General features: G+C 29.9%; 3 protein-coding genes across 7 annotated transcripts; 1 reads left to right on the forward strand and 2 right to left on the reverse strand.

Annotated features, from left to right (window-relative positions):
* Positions 1 to 5,690, reverse strand: LOC101503637 (uncharacterized). The gene is made up of 8 exons (XM_073368841.1): positions 5,386 to 5,690; positions 4,624 to 4,709; positions 3,346 to 3,492; positions 3,130 to 3,238; positions 2,843 to 2,968; positions 1,797 to 1,885; positions 1,364 to 1,618; positions 1 to 432 (listed from the first exon to the last, which is right to left on the reverse strand). Exons 1-8 carry the CDS (start codon positions 5,507 to 5,509, stop codon positions 325 to 327), a joined length of 1,044 nt encoding a protein of 347 aa, XP_073224942.1. The 5' UTR covers positions 5,510 to 5,690; the 3' UTR covers positions 1 to 324.
* Positions 5,691 to 15,269: 9,579 nt separating this feature from the next.
* On the forward strand, positions 15,270 to 19,781 carry LOC101504612 (transcription factor TGA1-like). 5 transcript variants are annotated; one of them, XM_027334567.2, is made up of 10 exons: positions 15,892 to 16,047; positions 16,256 to 16,476; positions 16,574 to 16,648; positions 17,178 to 17,237; positions 17,325 to 17,402; positions 17,519 to 17,582; positions 18,086 to 18,357; positions 18,429 to 18,656; positions 18,946 to 18,985; positions 19,289 to 19,427. In XM_027334567.2, the coding sequence occupies exons 1-9, from the start codon at positions 16,044 to 16,046 to the stop codon at positions 18,973 to 18,975; spliced, it is 1,032 nt and encodes a 343-aa protein (XP_027190368.1). In that variant the 5' UTR covers positions 15,892 to 16,043; the 3' UTR covers positions 18,976 to 18,985; positions 19,289 to 19,427. The 5 variants fall into 5 exon arrangements, with proteins under 5 accessions (XP_004502460.1, XP_027190368.1, XP_027190367.1 ...); XM_004502403.4 differs by lacking the exons at positions 15,892 to 16,047; positions 18,946 to 18,985 and adding an exon at positions 15,270 to 15,646 and having other exon boundaries at positions 19,289 to 19,781; XM_027334566.2 differs by lacking the exon at positions 18,946 to 18,985 and having other exon boundaries at positions 15,895 to 16,047; positions 18,095 to 18,357; positions 19,289 to 19,781.
* Positions 19,782 to 19,993: 212 nt separating this feature from the next.
* LOC101505686 (glutathione hydrolase 1) lies at positions 19,994 to 23,136 on the reverse strand. Its single transcript, XM_004502407.4, has 7 exons — positions 23,001 to 23,136; positions 22,509 to 22,858; positions 21,897 to 22,412; positions 21,389 to 21,624; positions 20,773 to 21,040; positions 20,546 to 20,683; positions 19,994 to 20,430 (listed from the first exon to the last, which is right to left on the reverse strand). The coding sequence occupies exons 1-7, from the start codon at positions 23,008 to 23,010 to the stop codon at positions 20,188 to 20,190; spliced, it is 1,761 nt and encodes a 586-aa protein (XP_004502464.1). The 5' UTR covers positions 23,011 to 23,136; the 3' UTR covers positions 19,994 to 20,187.
* Positions 23,137 to 23,413: the final 277 nt, after the last annotated feature.

The raw sequence follows: 23,413 nt of genomic DNA on the forward strand, positions 1-23,413 counted from the left end.
TGAAGAGAAACAAGTAAACAACACTAACATATCAGGGAGTAAGTGGCATGCTATACATACCTGTAATGGGTTATTAGGCATTCAGAGACCCTCTACCATTTTCTTTACATTAGTAGACAGATCAGAAATTCACAAATTTGCACATATCAGCAATTCAACACAAGTGTACAACTGTAATCTAACTGATTTGAGCGGTTATTGAACAGTTATCAATCCCCTGCAGATCTTCACGGAAAGGACTGGCTTACCAAAACAAAGGGAGGGCCAGTATATTTCTACTGTCATTCTGGTCATAAAATAGATGACTGATGACTCATTCAAAACTCATAAGAGGCCCAATGTTTTCAATTGTTGAACATGCTCAGGTGGGAGGGAGGGGGGAGACCAATCAGACCCAGTCATCTCTCCATCTACATCTTCAACCACATACTCCTATGACGAGAAAGGATAACAGTTTTAAAATCAACAATTCAAGACGACAGAATTTCAGGGCACCATGCAAGTTAACGCAGGGGATTATCAGTATTTTTTGTTTTGAATAATGGATTATCAGTATATTATTATCAAGGATACCTAATCTCAAAATGTGTGTCATGCCCGTTGTTAAGCCAAAAGATGCATTCACCAGTTTATCATTGATATCTGCCCTCTCATAACTAAATTGTACCAGAAGAAGAAATGTAGAGCAACAGGGGAATGCACACAGCACACTTACGTACTCATTAGGGGGATGTAACCTAACCATGGATCAACTATGGGAGTTGGTATGTAACAAACATGCATATGCAGCAGGTGGGACAGAAGAGTTTGGGATAGTGTGTGGAATAAGGGGAAATTAGGGGGAGGAAGAGAGGCAAAAGACTGTGCTGAGAGTTTGGGTAGGAGGAAGCAGACAACTGAGAGTCGGCCATATCTGAATACTAACAATACCATTAGCAAGAAGGCTTAATATGTGAGATTGTACCGTAATTCCAATACTATCAATCCACTTGAAGTAGAGCAAAACAGCCCCATAAAAAACAATGCATGTGGTATAAAGGTAAGGTAGTAGCTGAAATAGATTTACTTTTGCAAAAACCATCAGAAAAACCCTTTCAATTAACATGATACTAATGCAAGAGTCAAATAAATCAGTTAAAAAAGGAGATAATTTATGGTTGAGATTCTTGGCTTTACCTTCCGCAATAAATGTCTCTGAAGATATTGATATAGGATTTAAATAATAAACGAAGTAAAAATGGACTAATTGCATAAATCCATTAGGTATGAAACTTGATTTATCTGCTGAATTGCAGCAAGAACTAACACACAAGCGTGATGTACCAAATGTACAGCAGTAAATGAGAAAATAAACCAAACACACCTTTGTTAACATCCTTTTTGCAAGTATGTGATAGTGACGTTGCCATATCCGTTGGCCCACCATAGTTGCCACCAATACACTGTAAAATATACCAATTACTGTAAAAAGTCCCAGAACAATCAAAGCCATTATGAACAATAATGGTAGCCCTGCTTCCCCAGCACCTCCCAAACAACCACCACATTCTGTTGCCATGGTTCCACAACTCTCAAAGCATGCGGTGCAATCAGTCCACATACAAAGAGTGCCTGGCAAGATGAAGAGTCATCAATATTCTACCTATTTGCTAATTTTTTTTCAAAATATTTATTGTTGTTAGTCAGAGTATTATTTTTGTAGGCATATTTAATAACATCTACAACATGAAAGTATAGTGGCTTTCAAAAAAAAAAAAAAAAAAAAAAAAAAATCCATAGTTATTATTCAACACAACATTCTGAATTTCAGGCTTGCCACCAACAATGAGAAACTTCTCATAACATGTAACAGCATTCTTCCTATCATATGCGAGCATCAATACAACTGAAATTTGTATTTATGCGAAAAAAGATAGATTTTATACGTATTTGACCTTGTTTAAAGAAGAGTCCATAATATAGACCAAAACAAATATCAAATACTATATCCAATCATAGTTCTGGCATCATAAAATTAAACAAGAAAACAATCATTATAATTACTTACTTTGAAGGGCGGTCACAGAATGTTAAGAGTTGAAAAAAACCATTACAAAATGTAAGGGTGGTTAACATTGTTATTTTTTGCTAAAGCAATGAGAATGAATAGTTAATTACAATGCTGTCAATTGTGGATCAAGGAAAATAGCGGTTTATTCAAATTCCGCTATGCTTTAGTGTTAGAGTACCACTATAGCCACTATTTGATAAAACTTTGTACAATATAGCGTATTGCGGAACAATAGCAGATTGTTCAAATTCAGCTACGTTGTAGCGCCGCTATAGCTATTATTTGACAACATTGGTTAATTAACAACATAATCACCATGGAAAAAATTGTGTGCACTAGAACCAATAATTGACATACATATAACTAGCGGAAAAAACGGGCATTGACATGCCCGTCTATCTGCTTCTTCTATTGTGTTTCGCTGCATATATATATTTTATTGTATAATATTTGTTTCATTTTAATTCATTTGTTTCAGTTTTATTACGTATACTATCTAAACTTATCTCTAAATTCCAATGTGAATATTCATATTACATATATTTAACTTTTGAAAAGATTGTGTAGTTAAGGAGTTTCCTATAATTATGGTATTGTTGATTTAAGTTTAAATTTGAAAATTTTGTTAAGGGTAAATTTGTCCAGAAAAAGGTCGGACCAAAATTAGAAGTTGTCTTAATATATGGTATAGATTAAGTTATAGAACAATGATGTCTTAAGCAGATGCTAAAAGCAAACTTATGTGTTTTTGGTAATGTCAAAACCTCGTAAACATATAAAACCGGTGTTATTACCCAGGTTGACAGCAACAAAGACATAATTCTCTGCAAGGTTGCGCCAAATCATTGCGAACTCTTCGATCGTAACAAGTAATGAAGCACCCGGAGAGGCCAAGCAAGGCAAAAAACAATAGAGCTCCTGCAGTTGAAAATACAACATGAAATTAACAACAAAACTAGTTACATTTTATATGTGAAAGGAGGAAACTCTGAACTCGAGGCAAATGGGGAAAAAAGCAAATTCATGGAAAAGAATATTGTTTAAGCATTTGGATGAACAAGGGTTTAATTTTCATTTACCACATATGTAATAGAAGCTCAGTTCACTGTCAAAATGCCAGAGAATACGAAGCCAACTTTTCTGGTAACCATCTATTAGATAAACCAAATATGCCAGTGAGGTAATAATCTGCATACAAAGGAAATAAGGTGCTGAATCAGATCATGTATATACATTTATAAATTACAAATGGATAAGTATGAAAATGGCCAGATGAATGGAAATAATTAACCTACAAGCTGGACAGCCATAAAAATAAACAAAATATCTCTGGTGACGAAAAAACGAAATTTCATGGTTCTCCATTTCCTATCAGCAGCAACATGAACACGCAAATGATATGGAGCCTTGCAGGTAGTGCAGTGAGCAAATGCAAACCCTTCCTGAAATAATGTAAAGCATTATCCATATATCTATTAGGTCAAGCACTGTAAAGTACACAATTTAACACATGTGACAGTTAGCATTACAGTACAAGACAGGATCCAGTAAATCTAAAGTGGGTCGTGCTTCAAAGACTAAACTTTAGGCAGATTCGAAAAACTGGTTGTCATGCAAATGTTTGTATTTAATACAGAATATCCAGGGTTTTTTCCATCAGTGTTTGTTTTAGTACTCTGCTCTGCTCTCCATAACGTACCATGCATCACAGTCTACAGTTTTTTATATATAATTAGATAATGGTACAAAAACTTATTTTAGATCATCGTTGTAACTTGTAACTAGTATCATATTACCGTTCAAGAAAGGAAGATCAGAATAGCATACTACACATATGAGACCGGTAACACAAAATGTATAAATGGCAGGAAATCTTAAATATAATCTCTGAAATGAAAGGAAACAAATTACAAGCCACGGAGAGTAAAGTAAAATTGCAAAAACAAACTACCTAAAATAAAGAAGGCAAACATGTAAAACCTTTCTCTCACTGAAATGGGTAAGTTAAAGCTATGGGGAGTTGAGATCCTCTACATTTCTTTTGGAAGACTCTATTTAGGAGAGAGATAGACACAAATGAGAGATTGGTGTTTCAAATATTTTTATCATTATAAAGTTTTTAAGTTATTTGAAATTTTGGGTCTATCTCTCTTCTACATGGAGCATTCAAATTCTTTTGAGAAATGTAGAGCATTTCAACTCAGTCAGGGGATAGATAGATGACTAAAGGGTAAAAAATCAATAAAAAATCTCTGTAGTGTCATGATATTCTACCAAGTACAGCCTAATACACATTGATTGGAAAATATTATGAGATCAGCATTTAAGAACTTAATATACATCGTTGTTTAATTAATCAATGGAATGAAAAAACTTGTTGACCACTAAGCTTGGCTTTCAGTCGGTTTTAACGTAATGACTTTTTCATGCCATCCTTCCTAGTAATCACTAATCCGAAATCATCTCTTATAAACGCGATTGTTATATTATGATAGCTGATGTATATAAATTTCTCGCTGAGGCAGAAAAATAATAGTGTTCAAAACATTGACAGTGACACAGTATCTAATTACCTTGACAGATCGCCAGTGATCCAAACAATCTCGATGAACATATTTTGAAGTACCTTTGCACTTACAAGGAGCTATGAAATCCCTACCTGAGGATGAAATAAAAGGTACGTGGTAAATTATATATCATGATACATCCCAATATTGAGACTCAACAGAGGTTTCACATTTTAGCAGTCACTTAGGAAATCCTACACATAGAATTGATAGCCCAAGCATCACTCTTAACACATGATAATGATTCCCAAAAAATGAAGTTCGAATCAAATCCCAATCAATAATCAAGATAGTGCGGGGGTAACTTATTTAGTGTGTGTTTAGTTATGCCGTGACAAAAATGGATTTTGTAAATTGATTTATGTTTAGGTAAATTCATGTAAAAATGAGTTGAACAATAAACTTGACACTAAAAATAAATTATATTCTATATTCGAGTCAGAAACAATTATTGAGGAAAAACCAATTCTACTCATGAACATCCAAACATGTCAAACCAATTCTATACCTCTAGAATCGATTTTGTCCCATCCAAAAGTAAAATCAAGCATACACTTACTTTATGTAATAAAATGCTTCAATTTCACAATTCAAGTTTTCAAGGACTTGATGAATCAACAAACAAAATAAATTAACCAAAGGAATAGGAATCGAAATCATAAGTTCTTTAACTAATCGTGGATTATCCAAGTACAGTTATCGCTAACCTAAAAATGAAAATTACAAAAAAAAAAAAAAGTGAAAAGAAAAAGGTTGAAAGTGAATTACCATCAGTTTCGAGACAAATCCGGCACTGAATTTGTTCGGAAGGACCTGCTTCGAGGTCGATCTCGGAAGGGTCAGAGAGAGGAATTGGAGGCACAAGAGGAGAGGTGTCTGAGTGATCAGCCATTGAAATTCAGAAGGAATTGGGAGGAGGGTAAAAATGTCACATGAAAGGTGAATCAAGTTTGGTAAAACCATGAATTTGAGTTCATCTTTGATTGCTTATAGATTACTGATAGAGGAGAAGAAGAAACTAATTCTCTTCCTCCCTCTCGCTCTCGCTCTCTTTCTATTGACCTGTCAACTACGAAATAATTTTCAAAGTTCTCGTTATTACACATTCACACTAAAACGGTGAAACTGGTCAATTCTCGAAACTAACCACACCAAATTATTAAATCTCAATAAAAGTAAACTATCTTTACCTTCAGCTGAAAATATTTAGTAAAATTTAAAAGTTTCAACCATTACCATTACCGAAAATGATTTTAAAGATACTTTATATCTCTAATAATTTAATTTTACAATGATCGATAATATTAATTTAAACAACTTTATTTAAGTTTTTTTTAGAATAATAAAGCACAATCATTTATATATATAAATTTAGAAAAATAAATAAGCAATTATACTGCCTCTAATTATTTTATTTTTAACCAATAAATAAATAAGCAATAGTTACTCTACACAAAACTTAAAAAAATAATATTAATTTTTAACAAATTTAATTTATTTATATTATTAAATTTCTTAATTTTTATAATCTGGTCAATGAAATTTTATATTCACTAAGTAAAATTATACTAAAGGCTTCTATAAATTATATTGCTTATTAATTATTATTAGTATTATTGTTAATTGTTTGATAATTATATAGAATTTACTAACACCTACTCATATTAATTATATTGTTAATTAATCTGGTCAATGAATTGTTTACTTTTATGAGAGAAAAATTAAGAGGATCTTTTGAATAAAAAATAAAGAGGATTTTAACTTATGTATTAAAAAACATAGATCAAAATTTAAGTTTGCAAAGTTATTTTATAAAATTTTATTATAAGACAAATAGAAAGTAATTGGTGATTTTTGTAGTACTTTATACTAACACCTTTTTGATAAAAATTTCTATACCAATATCCACTTCAAAGGAAAGAAGACATTTGATAAAATAAAATAAAAAATAAAAAAAGACATTTGCCCCTTGCGGGTATGATATGGACCTTATAACTGGAAGTTTTGGGCTTGGACCATTTAGTAGGTCTTTTGGTCATGGGTTCATCACTAATCTATTATATATTTTTACTTTTATATTTTATGAAGTGTAAGGTAAGTAAAGAGAACTCTCAACCAAGAACTTTGCTATTTTTTTTTTTTTCTTTTCAAATTTAATTTTGTCTAACACTCCATTTTAGTGTCTAGCATAAAATTTAAGATAGTATTGTTCGTAGCTAAAAATAATGTTATACCAACCACTGTAATCTATTTTTTTTAATCAGTTTAGCGACAAAATTCACATATAAATATAGAAAAATAAAATACATTAAGTTTAAACTCGCAATCCGACATAAAAATGTTTCTGCAATATTTTACCAACACAACAATAACAATCCATTATTGCATGTTAATAATGTGATCATAGTAGTCTATTACCGTTAAGATTTTGTAAAAACAAAACATTTAAGATGAAAGCTACACACACACACACAAAAAAAAACATTCAAAAATCTTATTCATTTTTCTATAAAATACATAATCGTAGAGACTTAAAATGACACAAATTAATTATTAGAAGTTTCTTTTAATAGATAGATATCAATAAATTAATGGTTATATTAAGTTACTTATTTAAATTTAAACTTTCATTTTAAAATTAATTCTTCATGTTTGGACAATCTAATGATCATTAATAGCTGTAATTGTTCACCATGCTCCCACCTCACTTTGCTCATCGAAGTTGGAACATCTACCTAATTCATCAATCATCATATTGTCAGCTTCACTGTATCATTGAACCAGTAAGCTGTACTCTCATAATTGTACCACCACAACTATGTTTTTTGCTAAAAGTCACCATGAAAATGACCACTCTCAACTCTAACAATCCTTCGTTTGTATCTTAATCCTTGTCATTGCAATTTTGCATATCACCATCATACATATCAAACTAGCTCATCGTCTACAAAATTGTGCATATCGTCACGGATATTAATAGAGTATAATGTATTTTTTATATTATAGGAGATTTGTTAGGATCAGGGTAATTTATCGTTGATTATATGAGTGAGTTAGTTAGAATGTAACTTAGCTTAATCATTTTATTTTATTTTTTCTAGTTAATATGTAACTTTAGCTTTCAATAATTTATATTTACTAAATTTCAATTTCTAGTTTTTCCCGTCATTACAAAATTAAGTTATTATGTCGGTTTCAACTTTCAATTATCTTTTTAATCATTTTTATACTTGCCATCATCTTTTTTCCCCTTAATTTTTTTATAAATGATTATGTAGCAGAATATTCTAAATCCATTAATGTTGCCACGTCCATTTACTCTGTTATGACTCCACGAGCAAATTTGTCCATTTTCATTGCTTTGTAACAACGCACGAGGGAGTGGGAATAGGATCAAGTCATCAAGATATTAATATAACTATAATAATAACCTTAGATTTGACCTTATATTTTGGATTCTATTTTAAGTAAAACGATATGACTTTACTTTTGTTAAAAAATAAATTGTGAACAGAACTTCCCACTTTTCTTTTCTTTCAAATCATAATACGAAAATGATGAATACTTTCTTCAAAAGTAAATGAATTGATGTTAATAGAAAAATGTTAGGTTTAATTGTATTTTAAATATCTTTATTTTTATTAATTTTCTAAATTAATTTTCTATTTTAAAAGTCGATATTTTTTTTGTAAATCTAATAGATTTTTAAATTAAAAAATAACGATTTAATATATTTTAAATAACAAGACATATATTTTTATAATATAGAACCATCTAGATGTATTAATTATTTATATATTATTAATTAAATTAAAAATATGAAGTAGAAAGTTAAATTTTTAGAGTATATATTTTATTTTAATTTTACGAGTGTTAATTATTTTACATCATATCATATATTATATCACTATTTTTTAGTTCAATGTTCAATAATGAGATTAAAATAGTAGACTTTTATAATAAATAGATTAATTTTGCGAATCAATAAAAATAAAATGATTAAAATTGTAATTAAATCAAAATGTTAATGTGTACAACAATTTATTTTTATGCAATAGCAGGTTGATGATTTTACTATAAATTCTTGATGAAATTGATGATTTTCCTTAACCTTAATATATGTATTCCCTAATATATTTTTATTTATTTCTTTTTGACACAATATATTTTTTCATAAAAAATATAATAATTTTTTAAAGAGTCATGTTAAGGAAATCAGAAATTTTGTATTGAAAAAAAAAATTTTCAAGATTTTAAAAATCTAAAAACACCATTTCCAATATACTTTTATTATAAAATTATTACTTTTAATTGTTTAACAAATGCATTAGAAATACTTCTAAAAAATACTTGTGAATATTTTATTTTTTAAATTTATCTATTTTACACCGACATTCTATCATCCTTAAACTCAGTTAGACATGTACTATCAATGTAATAATTAAACTAGGGATACAGTTAAATTCTATAATAATAAAATATTTTGCAGTCATTTTTAAAATACACCGACAATTAATATAGATGAGACAATATAATTAGTTTTCAATTTTTTTAAATATCATTAGTTGTTGGCAAAAGAGCATCACCATTAAATTCAATTAATTTTATATTTTTTATAATAAAAGGTAAAAAAGTTGATAATTTAATTATAAAATATATTTGTAAGATAAAATTAAATCCGATATTAATACTGTGTAAATATTGTTATTTTTCTGTCATCAATCTCATCACCAGACTTTGAAGTGTATTCTATATAAATTGAATATATTGTATGAATTTTATATGTTTAAATACACACCTCATATTTTTTACTTAAGAATAATATTCATTCATTCATATTAAAAGAATATATCAATTAAAAAAATACAATTATAAATTCGTTAAAAATAAAAGAATGAATATATGAACAAATTTACAATATTTAAATTAATAGTATCAAATGACAAAATATTTATAAAATTGATGTGGTCAAAATTCATATCTCTTTAGATTTACAACGTTAACTGATTGAATATTTAAATCAAAGAGATAGGGAAAAAAAAACAATGTAATGAGATAAAAAAAAAAAAACGCCGTACTTGATTGATGAAAAAAATAAATCTATATAAAAATCACATATAATAAATAAATAAATAAATAAATAAATAGAGAAAAAATTATATAAATAAAGACGAAAATATGATCAACTTTCTTTTGTGAACAATAGTAAGAAAAAAGACAGGAGAAATACACACCTCTTTTAGTTATTACATACATTCAATTATAGAGTAAATGGTGTTGTAGCGATGTGTACCGAAAAAAGTAAACAAAGATTGACTAATGCAAGAGAAAGCATAGTAGAAGTGGCTATAGAAATTAGAAACATGATTTATTTCTTGCAACATTTTATTACGGGAACATCTATCTATTAAGAAATGTGATGATCGAACCATCAAAGTAGGTAGGTAGTATTCTCTTTCATATTTTGCTGTTTTTTTTAACCCTCCAATTTTTTCTAAAATTGAGATCTAGTAATTTTGAGTTCAGTAGAAACTCAGAAACTTCATTAAAGTCTTACAAAAATTTGTTTAGTTAAATTTGAACTCTAATTTTTTCGATGATTATTTTTAACTGAAATTCGTTACACATTTGATTTGAATCAATTGATATTTTGTTTCATTGTTATTTAAATTTCAATGAAGATTATTTCCGCATGCCATGTCCCCTGTTTGCCGAAAATATACGCTTGATTTGGATTACAAGTTGGGAATATACATTCTTCCAAAACTATGAGGCCCCAATAACCATTCTTAGTGGCAACCCACTTTGGAATAAAATAATATGCCAATTGGAGTTTGCTTGCCGTATCATTTCCTTTATTAATAATTCAAAACCAATACAAATTGGGAATATGAAAAGGAAAATCACTAATGTGTCGACCAACCATTTCATAATGCACCCACCACCATCCTTCTATCTTTATATTCTCTTTCTCTCTTATTAATGAATGATTTATATATATAAAAAAATTATCTTAAAATTAATTATTTTTAAATTTTAATATATTTTTTTAATTGTACAATTTAATTAATACTATTTATATTTTTTTTAATGTAAAAATTTCATTACACAATTATGATATTAATAATAAAAAATATTTAATTAAAAATAATTTAATAAAAATAATATTATTTCTTATTTATACATTATTTTATATATGATGACTCACTTATGAGATAAAATGAGTACACATCATTGACACCAAAATCTAAGAAACTGGATACAATTATTTTAAATTATCCGACACTTTTAAAATTATTATTTAATCATAAATGCGTCTTTTTATATTTTTATAAAGAAATGCGTCTTTTTATCTTAAGTACACAATCCAATCCACATGTATCTCCAATTTTATCTATAGTATTGCATATCGATTAGGCATTTTCTTTATAATTATTTTTCGATATATTTGCTTTTTCTTTTGGAGTTAGCAATTGGTGACGCTGTTGTACTTTGCAATTACACGAATTGAAGCTGTCCCTAGCAAGTACACTAGTCGCCTCTTATATATGCCTTCATTCGTTTTGCATGTAGAGTATATAATATATGTGCCTTTTCACATGCAATTATGATTCATTTCTTTCAAATATTTTAAGAACCAAACATGTGTTTGATTATGCGATAATTAAACTGATTTTCTAAATTAATTTTAATTAAAATTGATTTAAATGTAAGATGATGTTTGAAAATATTTAGATAAAAGTGAATTTAACAATAAATTTAAATATAAAAATTATATTTAAATTCAAAAGTTAAAAATCATAATTTCAAGTTTGAATATGTTTTCCCTAAGACGTGATGATACCTACCCTCTAACTAAGGATGTTTCCAAGGAATTAAGTTCATTATTTCATTGACATCATTATTATTATTTTTATTTATTTATTGTTTCTATAATTGAGACTAGAAGAATATTTTACTGGTGCCTTTTAACAGAATCGTAAGCTTTAACAATGATCCCGTGGCATCGCATATTTGCGGTTGGTTTTTTGTTCGTACTACTACAAGTTCGACACACCTTTTCGTTTTAAGTACCTTTTTGTTGTTTTAAAGTTACTCAGACATTGTTGTTGAAACCAAAATCATACCGAAAACTTCTATGGATTAGTCTTGAAATGCAATCGTGCAAATGCCCTCTTTTGACTCTTTAGATTTTGCCTTATTTATTTTATGGTTTATGGTCGACGAAAATATACACAGAGAAGAATCGCTAAAGGATACCAAAAAAAAAAATCACGTAAGAAGGGAACTAAAACTTTGTGACGATTGTTATTGGTGTCCCAACATTATCTGAAAGGCCAAAACATATGGCAAAAGAGTCTCGTGGGTTGCAGGGATTGCTCATTAAAATATCATATGAAAAGACAAAAAGGACAAATTGTTCGTGACGTAAACCAATATATTTAACGATTATTACTCTCTTTCAATTTAAAAAACAAACAAAAATAAATTATCATTTAATGAATTTAGTTATTATGCACACATCCCCACATTTATAGGTGTGACGTTATCATAAAAGTTAATTTTTTTAATGATTCCACGATTGAAATTAATTGATGGTTAGTGCATTTAAATTAATTTTTATTTTAATATGGATTTAAATATATAATTAATTAAATTCTAGTTAATTTTATTGTATTTAATTAACTTTCAAAATTAATTTTCAATTAGTATCCTTATAAATTAAATTATTATGAAAAATTCAATAAAGAAAAATACTAATTCGCTAAATATAATTATATTTTTAATTAAATTAAATTAACTAATATTTAATTAATGTATAGTTAATTATTTTTCTTCACATATGTATACTAAATTAACTAATGTTTTTGAATTCTTTTGTTGAGATTAATTAATTTTTATGTATTATCAATGTAAAAAATTATACATTGTCAACACATACAATTAATTACGTTTATGATTTTAGAAGTTGTTATAGTAAATGTCAAATATTCTTGTAATTTATTGATAATATAAAAACTCTTTACAATGATATTGTTTATGAATTAATTCTTTTTTTTTTTTACTTATGCCGCTCATTTAATTAATTAGGAAGTGACATCATAATTAAATAACTAAAATGTATATAAAAAAATTGCACTGTAATTACGTAGTTTTTTGAACTATTTTTTATATTATCAATAGACACATGAGGACTCGTTAAATAACATGTAAGTTTATATAAAAATTTAGTTTAATATACTAAGAACTATTTTATTCAATTGAACATCAATTAAATTACTTTTGAAATCTAAAATATTGGGACTATTAAATTTTACTTTCATGAGAGATTGTGTCACCTTTAGAATTTTTCCATATATTTTACGTGTAAAAGAATTTTGCAACCCACATTGATGAATGATTCTTTTATACGATATTCATAAATGATCCGATACGTTGGTATTTGCTACTTGTAATTTTATTACTAAAAAATGGTATGATAAAAAGCGATGTGATGTTGAGAAATTAAAAGGAAGAACATTGTTATTTTGCACAAATAGCTTGAAAAAAAGAACGAAAAGAAAAGTAAAAATAGGGGTTTTGAATTATTAGAAATTGAATAACTATACATAATAGAGTGAATGCATAATTATAATAGGTAAGTGTCACATGTTAACGTATATTATTAGTTTCTTTCTTTGAACTATTTCTCGAAACAATCATTAATTATTTCTCTAATAGTAAATTAATATTTGTAAAAAAGTTTACCCGCAATAGATTATAGTAAACTTAATTACAGTGAATACCAATAATCTAGTTAGATAGTTGGTTTTAGTTATTTGATGATTTGATTTGTTAGGCAAAAAAGCTTTTGGTATAATAATCATAGTGGAGGTAAGTTAAAAAGTTCAGTTGGATGCACCGAATCACTTGCTTATAGTAGCATAATAGAATTAAAGTAAGTAATCTTCATTATTCCAATTCCCTGCCCAATGTCAACCAATTTCAATTACAGACGTAAGGAACTCCTGCTTCGAATCGTAACAATCTACTAATAAAGATAATGCTTTAAAACAAACACATTCACATTCACATTCGAATTAATTAATTTGTTAGAAATATTATATATATAATATATATAATGAATGACATTATTATAATTATAATATTATACTCTCATTGGCTACTACTATAAGTAAAAAAAGTGACTTAAATTTATGTAATTATAAACAAAAATTAATTTACTTTTTGTTATGTAGAAAAGATGAAAATAATGTATGTTATAATATATAATATGTATATATATAAAGTATTATATTATATTTATTTTATATTAATATGTTATAGTTGTTATAAAGATTTGAATTGGTGAGAAGTATTGGAGCCGCGAGAATGAAGAAAAATAGATAATAATGCGTGGAAAGCAACAGGCGATAACAGCCGAACGTAGGCTTGTGTAAGTAATGCAAGACATGAATAAATTATTGAAATGATTAGGTTTTGTCAAATATATGATGTTCTCTTCTGCTCCACACACTCTACAATACATTCATTAACCAATCATACATAGTACTAGTAAAATTTAACTCAATATTTATTCACTTTCCAATATTAGTCTTTCCTATATATATATTAGTTGCTGTGCTACTTTAAGTTAGCATTTCACACAAAGGATAGCGATTCCATGTTAATGATTTTTGGGTATACATACCTCACACAAATTCCTTAACACAAAAAGTTCTTTCAAATATTTTAAATCCGGGAATCCTAAAAAAAATTAAAAATTTAACCCCGCTGCATTATTATGACTCAAATTTAAACACAAAATCAATAATTTTCATATTTATATGTTAAGTAATTTTTTCACAGGAAAAGTAATTCTAAAAACTTGAAATCTATTTTAATATGAGTAAGAATTTTTTAATAGAATTATTTTGCTTCTAAATCTTATTTTAATTTAACATTGAGATTTATAATTTTTATTTTTAAATATAACTTTTACACTTATATTTATCATTCAACTCACTTTTATTTAAACACACATACAATTGTAAAAGAAAAATATACATACACGATTTTATCTTAAAGTAACTTTTATTTAAAATTAATGTTATAAATAAATGTAATCAAAATTAATTTTAGCCATTTTAAAACAAAACACATACACTAACTAACTAAAGAGTAACGTCAATCAGATCAATATTTGAATCTTATCAATTAACGTATAAATTTTTTAAAAAGTAAAATATTTGTCACTCCAGATTGATTTCATGTAATGTCATTTTAATTCCCTTTAAAATTTATTCTTCTCATATAAAATTTATTAATAATAATAATTATGCATGAAAAACCAAAACTTAAACTTAAGAGACAAATTAGTCTAAATTATCATTACGTTGACGAGAATATCATAAAAACATCAGATATTTAATTAATATATAATATCATAATCTAAAGTATTTTGAGTTACAATTTACTATTTCAATATCATATACAAAATTTATGGAGTCATAGCCAATTTCCGAACATCAATCAATCGATAATAAAACAAAAAGTATATATATATGAAAAACAGAGCGATAAGAGTTTCCGGTGAGCGGTGGAAAGAGAGTTATGGTGTACCTGGTGCGCACATTAGTGGTAGTGGAAACATGACAACGACTGAGACACATAGCATAACATACCTTATTGTGAGTGAAACATTTGACTCTCTGTAGCAACACAACAACACGCACAAAAATACAATTACAACCACCACTCTCCATTCTCCAATAACAACACACTCTTCCCCATTTCCTCTTCCTTTTATTATATTATATTATATTCACAATCATAAATAATCCAAATACAACACACTGGGTTTCGTTTCCATTTTTATATTATAATACAATTTTATATTAAAAATTGAACTATGAGTTTCTCTCTGAAGATGGAAGAGTCATTGGTTCTTCAATTCTGGAGTATTTACTCATCACCATATTAGCAACAACATTTGAGCGGGAAAAATATACCTTCTCCTTCTTCTCATTTCTCAAACTACCTTTCTAAGGTTCCACTTTTCAAATTTCCCTTTTTCAGTTTTTCCATATTTTTTATTTTATCAAATCAATATTAATAATTCTAATTCGAGGAAAACGGATACAGATTAAACTTTTGTTGTAGTAATTACCAAAACCATATATATTTATGATGACATCAATAGATATCTGTCTTTTTTGTTTTAAAACTAGTTGTTGTTACAACTTTTTTTTTTACATAGTAAGGGAAAAAAAGGGTCTATAAAGGATTAGGCTTTGTTTTCCTATGTGTACTAGATTTGATATCTTGATTTGTTTCCTAATTTGGTGAAAAAATTGTACTCTACACTAGAATCTGTTGCATAGGTGTTGTCTACGGTTGTTGTTGTTGTTGTAGAAACGTTACTGAGATAGAGGAAGAACTAAGGAATGGGTTAGTTGAAAGAATCATGTATATTTTCTGCTTCTCTTTTACTTTTTCTTGAGATTGAAGTCATTATTGACATTAAAATCAAGGATTTTTCGGTCTTAAATTTAATAGTCTGTTACCCTTTTTAGTATGTGTTTGGATTGACGGTGAGGTTGGCAAAATTAATTGTGATCGACTAATGCATCTTTTTTTTTTGTTTCCTTTACTGCAGTTTGTTATAGAGGTGTGTTGAAGGGTGATTTACTTGATGTGCGGATAAGTTCTTCGGGTATGAATTCGCCGTCCGCGCAGTTCGTTTCATCGAGAAGGATGAGTGTGTATGATCCTATTCACCAGATTAATATGTGGGGAGAAGGCTTCAAAAGTAATGGCAATTTAAGTGCGTCCCTGCCATTAATCGATGAGGCAGACTTGAAGTTTGATAGTAGTCAGGTAAATGTTTACAAAACTTTTGCTTAATTTAATTGGCAATTGAGAATGCTTGTTTTGGCTACTAACCAAATTGCATTTGATGATGTTTAATGCCTAGTCAGAGGATGCTTCTCATGGTATACTAGGAACATCTCACAAGTATGACCAAGAAGCTAATAGACCTATTGATAAGGTAAGAACATGTTATGCTATTGCAAAGTGCTAACCCTTTCTCCAAACAGAAGAAAAGAAAGAAGGGTTGGTACTATTTTATTGATTTGAATTGTTTCTACATGAGAACTCTTGAATGTTTCTTTCAACTATAATTGCCAATGCAAACCGCATCTACATGTAGATGTAGACATCGCTGTGATTTCCAACTTCAAGCTACTAGTGCTTTCTTAAGGAAATAAATCTGTTTGGCAACCCATGATTTCATTAGATATGTCACAATTTCTAAGTTTTGAAGCTTATTCAGTGGGGGTAATGAATGTTTTCAAATAATTTATTTAAACATATGGGCAGATTCATTGGGGATATTTAGCCTTTTTACTTTCCTGATGCCACCGTCTTCAGGTTTTTATATAACTTAGTTTAAAGAACACAATTAAAATCACTGTGGACTCTGAGGAATCTTTATTCAATGCACATTAAGTGATTAATAATACTCTTTTTATGTTTGTATGTGGTGGAAAAAGAATCTGATATGATTAAATATGCAGATACAAAGGCGTCTTGCGCAAAATCGAGAGGCTGCTCGTAAGAGCCGTCTGCGGAAAAAGGTTTGAATGCTTACACATTAATGGAAATGTCAGACGTGTAATAAGCGTTAATATACTGATCAAATTATTTGTGGCATTGCCTTAAAGGCTTATGTGCAGCAGTTAGAATCAAGTCGTTTGAAGTTGATGCAGTTGGAGCAAGAGCTTGAACGTACAAGACAGCAGGTGTGGTGGAAGATGAGTTATTTTACTTGTAGTTTCTCTTTTGGATCATTTCATGTTGCCAGCGTCTTCTTCTTTTCTTTCCCTCTCTCTAATACATTGAGGCAACAAAACTGCAGGGAATGTATATGGGTGGTGGGTTAGATTCTAATAATATGTGTTTTGCTGGACCTGTGAATTCAGGTTAGTTTGTGATAATGATGCTACTACTGCTCTATATATATTTGTAATTGCATTTAATTTTTCAATGTCCGGATATTCCATGTCTTGGTAATTTAATGTTTTCATTTAATAAAAAAATTTAGAGTAAAGAATCATTTCGGTCCTTAAATGTGTCAGGAGTTGTCATAATAGTCATTGAGTGTATAAAAATTACAAAAAAACATATATAGATGCAAATTTTGTTAGTCAATTTGATCATTGAATGTGTCTTTCATTAGTTAGTCTTATCATCAAATGTGTCTTCTGTTAGTCAATTTAGTCCAATAAATTACTGATAAAAGACACACTTATATATGTTTTTTGTAATTTTGATATATTCAGGGATTATAGTGACAACATCTCACACTTTGAAGGATCAAAATGAGTGTTTACTCAATAATTTATAACGTGGTGAAATCAGTTTTCTAACCGTGCCTAAAATTTGTAGTTCTTGCATTGCGTTCTAAGGGCACCCTTATGTGCAGGAATTACAGCCTTTGAGATGGAGTATGGACATTGGGTTGACGAGCAAAATAGGCAAATCTCAGAAATGAGAAATGCCTTAAATGCGCATATTGGTGACATAGAGCTCAGGATTCTAGTAGAAGGTATGATGAACCACTATGCTGAAATCTATCGCATGAAATCAGCTGCTGCAAAAGCAGATGTTTTTTATGTTATGTCCGGCATGTGGAAAACAACAGCTGAAAGATTTTTCTTGTGGATCGGAGGTTTTCGCCCCTCTGAGCTTCTCAAGGTAATGGTTCATATTATGGCATGACAAATTTGTAGTGTATGGTGGAAGTCTATAACTTTATTTAATTGCAGATTCTTGGTCCAATGATTGAACCCTTGACAGAGCAACAACGATTGGATATCGATAACCTTGGACAATCATGTCAACAAGCAGAAGACGCCCTTTCACAAGGCATGGACAAACTCCGGCAAACACTCGCTGATAGTGTAGCAGCTGGACAATTCATTGAAGGAACTTATATTCCGCAGATGGCTTCTGCAATGGAGAAGTTGGATGCTCTTGTGAGCTTTGTGAACCAGGTATTGCAGCCACCTTTCTTGATAGCCATTACTTCTCAATTTTTAATAAAACTTTCCTTTCACAACATGTCATGTTAATCAAAGGATGCCTTCTGCCAGCAATACTGGATCATAGTGACTTTTTTTTATTAAATCATGCAGTACAGTGATGATTCATATTGTAGTGATAATATATGATTTATTTGTTGAAATCTGGAGAAGTCAGGTACAGTTGTTATAATTATGTTACAAATCTGTAACACAATTACTGCCATAAGGCCCATAACTGATGTAACTTATTCTGTTATAGGTTAGAGCTTGTATTCAGGGGTTTATTTAAATAATATAAGGTATCTCTATGTCTTTGGTTTATAATTGCTTCCGTTTTAGTTGCTTTTTACTGGTTTTGTTCAATTTCTGGTTTGGTTCTGTTTTGTTGTTTGTGTGCATCTGTTGGTTTTCTCCTGTTTAATTGGTTTCAAGCCATAATCCACTAGCATTACAAATATCAATTAAACAATAAACATAGCCCTTTGAGGATCATTAACTGCTATATGGTGCGTGTGTGTGTGTGGTACCAATTCACCCCTTCTAAAAAAAGGTTTAGCTTGGCTATTAGAATTACATACTGAACCGTGATTCATGTACAACAGGCTGACCATCTTCGGCAGGAAACCTTGCAGCAAATGTCTCGAATACTTACGATCCGTCAGTCGGCTCGATGCTTGCTTGCTTTGGGAGAATATTTCCAACGCTTGAGGGCTTTGAGCTCACTATGGTCTAATCGACCCCGCGAACCTGCTTAGTCTTGCATCAAGATTACAATAATGTAAACTTTGTAATATGAAAGTGATGGGACGAGTATGGTCATTTTCATTGGCCAGGAGTGTCAAAACCATGTACAATGTGTGGTTTAGGCTACTCAAATTTTTCCTGCAGTCTTGTGTTGTGGAGAAGCTGTGAATATGACTGCTCAGTTTATGCATAGGAGTTTGTAAATAAATTAATTTTTGATGCATGTATATTGGATTGTTGCAAAATGAAATGTTCAGAATATGCTATAGTCTTTGTGAAAGTTGGTCTTGTAAAAATAATACTATAATGAAAGTTTTGTTTTTGAAAATAAATTGACTCTTATTTTGAACATATTTTATTTGATAAATGCTTGATTGAGTTTCTGTTCAAGATGCAAAGAAAATTTAAATGAACTGAGCCTCCGCAAATAGCAGCGGGCACCAGACACTAACGTGCCTGTATATATGCTTTTTTGATAAAATAGTATAAGTTACAAATTTCAATTTAATTATTTAAAAAAATCAATTATTTGATTAGGTAAAAAGTACAAATTATAAAAAAAATTGAAAAAAAAATTGTTATACCAAAACTTATTCGGTGTATAGTTCCAGATAAAACCAAAAATAGTAATACACGTCAAACCACATTTAATTATTCCTAGTCTTAAAATACAACTACCAGTGGGACCAAGGGAGGAAACATATGGAAGAAACTTGCATATAGATGAAATGAGGTCACAAAATGTGAATGAATTGTCTCAAAAGCCTGCAGGAAAACCACCCTTTCTTGGATCACTCACTGCCACAAGCTTTCCAATACCTTCATTTATCCTAGAATGCTCAAAATTGTCTAAAACGATAAATTGGCAAATTGTCCCACCAGCAAGGCCCTTTAGGACATGGCCCTTACTTCTAAGGGCTTCCCTGATATCAGCAGAAAGTTCAAAGTGGTCACCATTCACAGTTGTCCAATTCTCATAATTAACCACATTAGGTATCAACTGCACAAATTAACCATATGGTGAGTTTCACATAAAGTGTCAAAAAAACTTTACATATTACCATGTTAATATTTGTAAATATATTTATAAAATAATATAATATAAGATAGTATACCCGATGATAGACTCTTGGGGCAGTTACAGAAGAAAATGGATCCATTCCTTTGACAAAGTGATTCAAAAGAACTTCTGAAGTTCCTGCAATAATCATAGCCCCTCCACTTGCACCTACCACTGCTTTCACTTTCCCATCCTATATAGCCATAGATTAAGTTATTGCAACATGAGCAATGACAATATAATTTCATAAATAAATCAAATTATTTTACAATGTGGTAGAACCTTGAGAGCAATAGTTGGTGACATGGATGATAATGGTCTTTTCCCTGGCATAATGAAATTGGCAGGAGAAGGTGGTGGAACATCCTTGTTGGAAACATTTACAGGCATAGAAAAATCATCCATTTCATTGTTTAGTACTATTCCTGTACTTGGTGAAAGAATCTTTGCACCAAAATATCCATTTATTGTTGTAGTCATGGAAACAGCATTTCTCTCTAAATCTATTATGCTTATATGACTTGTACCATGATCATTAATTTGATTCCACCTGTAAATAAAAATAAAGGGGGAATGAAATTTCATCTAAATGAGAGAAAATTCAACCCACAAGCTTTGCAAATTGCCGTAGAAGGTGTCAGAGTTTGTTCTTGTCCTCTCAAGGAGCGGAGTTTAAATCTCCTTGATGGCGGTTGTAAAATAATTATTAATATTACTTTAATTTATAATAATTTTATTTTCTCCTTTATTTTTTTTAATTAAAAAAACGATGTTACATATATTTGGAAACTTGAAGTTATAGCTGACAAATATTAACTTATTTGCAGTTGATACTAACCAACTTATAACTTATAACTTTAACTTTAACAGTATCTAAGAAATGATGAAGGTTTCTTACCTGCCACCATAATGACTGGAATTAAAAGTCCTATTATCATTGATGTCTTTTCTCAACACTTGAGCAAACTTAGTAGAAAGCATATCAGAAAGAACTCCAGTTATATTTACAAAATCAGGATCCCCAAGATTCATTCTCACAGCAAAAACATGTTTCAAAGCCTCAATTTCTCTATGGATCCCAAGGGCACCAGAAAGACCTGAAGGAAGCTCATATTGTGCTAAAATGTTCAGCAGCTGCAACATAAGAATGACATTAGCTAATCCCTTTTCATTGATAAAAAGAAAACAAAATCATACTTCATATAATAATATATAATATAACTATTAATAAAGTACAATTGGCTTATCCACATTATGACACATGACAGCTTTTCCATCTATCTATTATTTATATATATATAAAAAAATTCTTATACTGTTGATTTTCTCGGTTATATATATTCCCATGTATTGCACGGATTCTATAATTAGTATACTACTATTTGTCTATTAAAAAATGGACTTACCAGCATCATCGGAGGCCCACCTGAAGGAGGAGGCATGCCAAGGATCTTTAATCCAAAAACATCTGTAGATATAGGTTCCTTTTCTTTAACAGTGTATCTTTTAAGGTCTTTCATACTCAATATCCCTCCAGCCTTTTGAACATCTCTAACTAGATTACGGCCAATTGATCCACCATAGAAAGCTTGTGGACCAAACATTAAAATTTGTTTAAGAGTGTTTGCTAGTTTCTTATTACGGCAAACCTCACCTACCTTCAACAATTTTCCACGTGGTGCAAATATACTACGAAGACCAATGTCATTCAATATATCTGACTCTGTTGTTTCCATTTGCATGTGGAGGTATGGTGATATTTTAAAGCCTCTACTAGCAAGAAATAAAGCTGGCTTTACAAGTCTCTTCCATGGAAGCTTTCCGTGTTGTTTCCATGCCTTGTGAAGGCCTGCAAATTCTCCTGGAACTGCTATTGAGAGACTACCTGTTTCCTTTAAAGTACTATTGCCACCATACATGTCCTGGAAAAAGTTGGTTTATCATATGACATAGAAGACTGATTTCAACAAATTATATGCATGCATATGAATAATATATAGTGGATGATTGAAAGGTACCTTGGAAGCAAGAAGAGGAGCAGTTTCTCTCATATCAAATGCCTTTGCTTCTCCATTAGATAAGGTAAGGAGCATAAAGGCACCACCACCAAGACCACTTGAAGCTGGACTTACAACCCCTAAACAAAGAGCAGCAGCCACAGCAGCATCCACTGCATGCCCTCCTTCAAGGATAGCATTCAGCCCAATTCTGGAACATCGACGATCATCGGTGGCAACAGCTCCATGATGAGCAATGATCACTTCATTTCTGCTCTTTGTATGTCCATTTATGGCATTATTATGGCTTGAACCAGAGACCAAATTGGAAACACACAGGAACAATGCAATTGCATGCCACAATAACATCACTGCAGCCATTCAAACAAAATGAAGTGGCTGATTTTAACACAATTTTCTAAAGATATATAGCGTATATTTCAATAATATCATTAAAAAATTTATCGATGCCTTCAATAGAGAAAATGGTAGTAATAGAATAGAATTGCAGACCTTGAGACATGGAATGTAAGGGTTGGTGGGTGAGCTTAAGAGGAGTTAACACGGCAGAGTGGGGCCACTTAAGGAAGACAAAGTCAGTGTACTAATCGTAATTTGCCTCTATTATATTATAGTATACACGTGCAAATATTCTGTTCCGCCCTTTTAACAACACTTTAGCCATGTGCAATCAAGTTTCTAACGTTTCTTATCTCTCTAATCTAACAAACACGGTTACTTACCACTATTTCTTGTGAATTAATTTTATGATTTTCTTTATGTAAGGATCAAAATGAATTTTATTGATTTTTTTTTTTAAATATAGTATTTTGTACTCCTACCGGTATGAGGTAACATACCTATGCATCGTTGTCTCTGATAATAATATTTTTATTTTATTTTAAAATACTAATGAATTATTACTT

This window comes from Cicer arietinum, chromosome 5 (genome assembly GCF_000331145.2).
Source record: "Cicer arietinum cultivar CDC Frontier isolate Library 1 chromosome 5, Cicar.CDCFrontier_v2.0, whole genome shotgun sequence".
Classification (NCBI taxonomy): Eukaryota; Viridiplantae; Streptophyta; class Magnoliopsida; order Fabales; family Fabaceae; genus Cicer; species Cicer arietinum.